The 6,546-nt window shown below is 40.9% G+C and overlaps 1 protein-coding gene across 1 annotated transcript; it reads left to right on the top strand.

Moving 5' to 3' along the window:
- Positions 1-1,053: 1,053 nt before the first annotated feature.
- zpld1b (zona pellucida-like domain containing 1b) lies at positions 1,054-5,522 on the top strand. The gene is made up of 10 exons (XM_085380043.1): positions 1,054-1,380; positions 2,011-2,231; positions 2,342-2,523; positions 2,902-2,974; positions 3,550-3,647; positions 3,945-4,025; positions 4,211-4,382; positions 4,466-4,568; positions 4,765-4,794; positions 4,984-5,522. The coding sequence occupies exons 1-10, from the start codon at positions 1,242-1,244 to the stop codon at positions 5,157-5,159; spliced, it is 1,275 nt and encodes a 424-aa protein (XP_085236169.1). The 5' UTR covers positions 1,054-1,241; the 3' UTR covers positions 5,160-5,522.
- Positions 5,523-6,546: the final 1,024 nt, after the last annotated feature.

Genomic DNA, 6,546 nt, shown 5'->3' with positions numbered 1-6,546 from the left:
ATCCAATAATCAAAATATTTCCCAAAAAATGCTGTAGTTACAGCTGTCGTGAAAAATTATACATATTTTAAGTTGTTTTTCCATATTTGTGACCCATTTGTATAAATTCATGCTTTCCACAGGCTTGGACTGAGCTCAGCAGCATCACAGAAGACTCAAGCAACACTCTCTTACACCTCTTTAAATTTGAGCAGATCATTTTAAAAGGTCAAGGAACTTCAGAAGAAGAAGTTTTTTTGTGTTATGCTACAAGTGCGACATAATAATGTTTTGTTAGATGGACTGCAGTAAAATCCAAGGTGAGTGGGTTATCTCGAGGCAGAGAAACACGGCATAAAAGCACATGCTAGAGTCCACTTTTTCCTTCTGCAATGCTGAAAGCACTGTGCCGTAGCTGTACCACTGAATGCCTTTACTCTAAGTGATGTCTTGTGCATCACAATTACCCACACACAGCCCTGCATCAGACCGTGAGTTGACTTTTATGTTGATGTGAATGTGGGCCGCAGCAGGAGCCGATGACAGCTTAATTCCTGAGCTGGACCCCCCCTGCTGAGGCTCGCCGTTTGTGTGATCTGACAGACAGAGATCAGACTGTGGAGAGATGAGTGGAAACCCTCTGAGTATGCTCAGGTTTCTTGGCATGGTGAAAAGATTTGTCCAGTCCATTCAGATCTGATGGAGTTTCCCATATTCTGCACCGCAGCTGGTTTTTGTCGAGGTATCTTTGTCATCTGTGCACACACAAGAGATACATGTGAGGCTGACGCTGTGTTTAGTTTAGGTACTCTGTGCCACTAGAGCTGCATGCCACAGAGTTGAACTTTTCTCTCATCGCTAACCAGGTGAAGAGGGGTTCCAGCCAATTACTTTGGAAAAGGCAGGAGACAGGTAAACAGGTGTGGAAAAATAATAGATGTGGGGGTGGACGGAGGGGGGGTTGTGGGGTTGGGGGGGTGGGATGAAATGAGCCGCAAAGAGGGGTGACCTCAGTTTAAAAGGGGTTGGGTAATGGAGGCATTAGACCAACATGAGCAACTGAGGTAAAAGGGTGCAGGGGGAGCAGAACAAGAAGGATTAGGGGACGTGGGGAAAGAAGGCTGAACTACTTTGATAGAGGTCAAACCGTGGAGCAGTCAGGAAACAACAGGCATTGTTTTTGAACATCTAATTTTGAGATAAGTGCTGTTTCTTAACACGTACCTGAGGAATGTGGCTAATGCAGTGGTGATCTTCTGAAGATGACAGCGGACAAACCTCTCTTAGGCGCGGAAATGACACGAATGGGTTTTATCTTCCTGCTCCTGAGTAACGCCGCGTCAGTCTCCACACAGTTTAATGGATACAACTGCGATGCCAACTACCACAGCAGGTTTCCAGGTGAGAATCCTCCCCAGCAGGTTCTCTCTTTGCCGTCCACACACGTCTGCCAACAGGTGTGGAACACGATAGATCTATGAGCAGCAAAAGTAGCAGCCACATTAAAATGAGCACAAATAGTTCTGGTAGGGTGAAGCTTTTTTTACTGATAGCGTTTCTAATAACGTTTATTTCCTTATTGAGAGTTAATATTGAGGACGATAAAGTTATATCTTTATATTTAGATAGATCATCAAAATACCTTTCTGCCTATCTAAGCTGGAAGCTTCATTTATAGTTAAAAAAAAACATGTGAACCACATAAATAATTTAATGCATCGAATATTTTAATTACAATGTTTATGGCCCTATTATGACAAACATTTCCTGGATACAGACATTTTGAGGCAATCTCCTGCTATGATCTACAAAATTACACTAGATTGATTTACCTGACTGATTTTGCCTCCACAGAGCTCGGTTAGTAATTTCATACTTTAAAATTCCTGTACAAAAGTGAATAAAAGTGTTAATTAGAAAAATGTGTAACTTCTGCCTTGCATGAACCGGCATGTCTTGATTTTTATCTTGATTTCAAATATTACATTGCCAACTTTTCTCTCTGAACCTTCGTCTCCCGCCTTCCTCCAGGTGAAAGGGACATCAGCGTGTACTGCGGGGTTCAGACCATCACTTTGAAGATCAACTTCTGTCCTGTTCTCTTCTCCGGCTACACCGACGCAGATTTGGCCCTCAACGGCCATCACAGCGAAGCCCAGTGTCGCGGCTTCATCAACAACAACACTTTCCCCACAGCACTTCTGTTCAGCATCAGCCTCAGCACTTTGGAGGCCTGCGGCAACAGTCTGGTGGTAAAGAATACTCGAGCACTGCGCATGGCTTTATTCTAATCAATAATCAGCTTCATCATGTTGTGTATTGACGTTGGAGCAAAGTGACTGGCTGATGTTTCTCTCTGCAGGTCAGCACAGCCTATGGGCCCACTGCCTATGGGAACATGTCTCTTGTACAAATTGGGAATATATCAGGCTACATCGACACCCCTGACCCACCAACTATAATCAGCTATCTGCCTGGTTTGTTGTATAAATTCAGTTGCAGCTACCCGCTGGAGTACCTGGTCAATAACTCACAGCTGGCATCGTGAGTTTCTGCCAAAGCATCCATCAGTGTCCAAAAGAGAGCTGCACCTTGCAGGAGTTGCTTTGCAGAGTTAATCCTGAAAGGCTGGCTTTAAGATATATTCATTTAATTAGATTCACTTATAGCTTTCAAAAACGGTGCTAACAATTAAATTCCCAGTTTAAAAGCTTCAGTGACTTTGTGCCTCACAGTATTTTTTCAAACCATTAATTTTATTATTCACATCTATTATTCACATATATTATTCTCTGACATTCGTAAATCAGACAAGTATATAAATAAAAGCGCAGCTGATTTATAACTGTACTAAATCGAAACCTCTGCTCCCGAAATGTTATTTATTAAGCCAAGGCTCACAAAGGCTCCGTCTCTCCACAGATCCTCTGCAGCTGTGTCTGTCAAAGACAGCAACGGTACTTTTGTGAGCACGCTCAGTATGATCCTGTACAATGTGAGTACAAAGCAGCGCTGGAATAAAAATATATTTCCATTTCTAGCTTAAGAGGTGCAGAGGAATTCATATGAAACAAAATAGACATTAGAACTGGCACATGACTGGATGAGCATGTTTGGTTTGTTTTAGTGCCTCAGTTCGATGTTCATATAACATCTTTTAATGTCTTTTAATAATCAGTGCTGAGTATTTTCACTGTTTCCAACTAACTCCATGAAAACAACAAAAGTTGGTTTTCTGTAATAGCCCATGTATTTTTCCACCAACAACAATATTCCACAAAAGGTTTGCGATGTAATCCTGTTTAAAATCACACTGCTTAGAATACTCTGTACTTACTTTAAACAACATAATCACCGTGTTGCATATAATTGTGCTCCTTCTTTAACAATTAATGTCACATATGCTTGTTTGGCTACAGACCTGTGCAAAAATTGCTCTGGACAGCAGAAAAATAGCAAAACTATAGAATAACACCAGCTATGTAAAGACTGATTCAATGTCTTCATTTGCTTTATGCCACATTTTGAGAGAACAATCAACTTTTCTTTTTCTTTTTCTTTTTTCTCCAGGATTCAGCATACAATCAGCCTCTCTCTATCCCCATGGCTGGACTGGCTCTGAAAACCAGAGTATTTGCTGCTGTGAAAGCCACAAACTTAGACAAACGGTACCGCACAAAACCCAGCTATTCACTATTGAATTTCCATAATTTTCACGTCATAGATGTGCAAGACTCTTTACCATAACAAACCTATTACTGCAGCAGAAAGGATATTTTAAATATAGTTCTCCACAGCATCTTTCCCGCTATCATTTTTACAGATTTACTCCTCTTTTCTTTGCTTTGCCTACATTCATTATGCTATTATGTTATTATTCTTCATGAAGGCGCCAGGCTGCAGTTTTCTCATGTGCAGTTGGATCTCTATCCTCCATCCCATCTCACAGTTTTGTCTCTTTGCAGGTGGAACATTTTGATGGACTACTGTTACACAACCCCCTCAGGGAATCCTAATGATGAACTCCGCTATGACCTTTTCTTTGGGTAAATCTCGTGTTTTTTTTCTGCTTCAAGATAATGACTCGATACCACAAAAGGGAGTCATTACCTATTCAGGTTCTCCACATGGCTTATCCTCATTGAATGCCACGTTTTCTCTTCCTAAAGAGTTCTTAAGGGTACTCATAGACATTAAATCTAGCATTTCTGCTGGGTCTGCTTCCATACAGTTGCTATAAAGATCCCCAGACGACAGTTTTGGAGAACGGGAAGAGCCAGATGGGCCGTTTTTCCTTTGAGGTTTTCCGTTTTGTTAAACATAGGCACCAGAAGATGTCGACTGTGTTTTTGCACTGCGTCACCAAGCTTTGCCGGGCCGATGACTGCATCATGTTAATGCCTGTAAGAGTGAAAATCTCCGTTTGTGACTCACCACCTGTTTCCTCACCTCACTGAGGACTGAAATCTGACGATGTGATTGGCAGATCTGTGGGCGGCGGCGCAAAAGGGAAGAGGAGACCCCTGATTCCATGGCAGCAGCATCAGGGAACGCCATCCTCTCTGCCGGTCCAATCATCACCAGGAGTGGTATGAACAATAAACCCACTTTTACTGGAATAGTTTTGAGAGACATGCTGCTTTGCTTTCATGCTGAGAGTGCAGCAATCCAGTCAAAATAAGAAGCAACAGCCTGAAATGTCAAACTGCTAATTTAAAGCTGATTTCAATTAGGACTGCTGAAGTAAAAATGAATCCAATAAGCGCTTTAAAAATTGCTTTACAGATGAAACTCCCGTCAACAACTCCCAGCTCGGTAAGTGCCATTACGCAATGTTGTGAAACATAAAAGTGTTGTAAACTATCATGACAGCAGATTCCCTTTGAAATGACTGTTTACAGCAAACCCTCTTCTGTTCCTGCAAGGGAAAGACTCGGGCTCAGCTCGTGGTAAAAACCTCATCCGAGAGCTTGTTTTCAGTTTCTTTCCCTTTCCATCTTCCAGCCTCTGGAGATCTCTCCCATTCAATGAACCCAGTGACCAGTGCTCTGATCTCAGGTGTGGTCATCCTGAGTGTGGTCAGTGTGTGCTTCTTCCTGCTGTTGCTCCGCTTCCTGCTGAAGCCCCGCCCCCCCGCGACAACAGCAGCCTCAGGTGTTTGGAATCCAAGCTTTAAATAAAAATCTGCATGTTGTGCAACATGTGTATCATTTAAGGTGTTGTATATTTATTGCGTTCAATACCTCAGAATGTTTCATCTTTTGTGGGTTTGCATAATAATCGTGTTTAGAAAATGTTGCATTTAATGACTCCATATTTTTTCTCTTTCTTTCCATTTTTGTAACCAGTATATGTATCAAATCACAGATTAGAGACGCCATTGTTTTTTTGGTCTTTGTTTTCCTGTGAAATGTTATAGTATTCAAACCCTGTACAATATCAAAAGGAAATAGTGAGTGAATTCAAGCAGGTGGATTTCTTGATCTGTTTTTGAATTCAGCTTCCAGTTTCTGTTTGCATTCAAGTTTTAAATATACGTTTGTGGTGGATATAAATTCTGATTTTAAAATAAAAACAGTAAAACTAAAAAAAAAAAGACAAGTAAAATAATCATTTTAAGATTAAAAAAAAAGTGTCTACTTTATTTGGCCTGAGTGTTTGAGGTTTCGGTGCGCTCTAACCTGTTCCTAGGATTATGCTCTTCTGGACAGAGACCGGTGATGTTGCCCCTGGGATCTGCTGGAGACACTGTTCAAGTTTCTGGGTTACAGCTCCTAATACTCCTACTGGGACCACTCAGTCCCTGACACTTCTTTATTTTCTCATGCTCCCTCTAACTGCTGTTGCTATCTGCTGGAAATTCCACATGTATCAAAACTGTGGTTTATATATGTGTATGCATGTGTGTGTGTGTTCTGTGTGCGTTTGTGTCTGTGTTATGCATCTCCAATGATTAGCTGTTGATGTCTGATGTTGCCTGCAACTGAATATATGTAGCTTTGCTTTGTTTGAAAGTAAATAGATCACTTAAAGAGCACTTCTGAAGCTAAGAATTCACTCTGAAGTTTAAGAGACTTGTTTTTTCAAACGCACACTAACAGAAATTTTAAACCACAACCAGATAGATACAGATTACCTTTCGACAGGCTAGCTGCATTTTTTTTCAGTCTTAGCTCTTCTTGACTGTCATTTCACAAAATTGTCACCAAAGATATACAAAAGTGGTATTTACCTCCTCATCTCTCTACTTCTGTTGAACTACTTCTGTGATAAGCAACCCATCTATGATCAGCTGATAATAATGCAGGTTCACTCACTCACCTCTCTCAAAGCTCTGAGGATTTAAATTTATTTTAGTTTAAAACATTTCCTAAAACATTGATGAAGCCCGTGAAAATGAAACAACCTATTACATCTGAGGGATTAAGCATGTACGTCTGTGTATATGGACATTCTGACACTTTTCATGAGCAGTAAATTTATTACTAATTAGATAACTAGTTGACTATAGCCAATGCTGACCTTGGTCTGAACATCTGTGTATCCATGGGTTTGAACAATACAAAC

Source organism: Rhamphochromis longiceps, linkage group LG14 (genome assembly GCF_057381845.1).
Source record: "Rhamphochromis longiceps isolate RC_006_pf linkage group LG14, R_longiceps_female_GT1.1, whole genome shotgun sequence".
In the NCBI taxonomy this organism is placed as follows: Eukaryota; Metazoa; Chordata; class Actinopteri; order Cichliformes; family Cichlidae; genus Rhamphochromis; species Rhamphochromis longiceps.
This window is presented reverse-complemented; position numbering and strand designations above follow the sequence as displayed.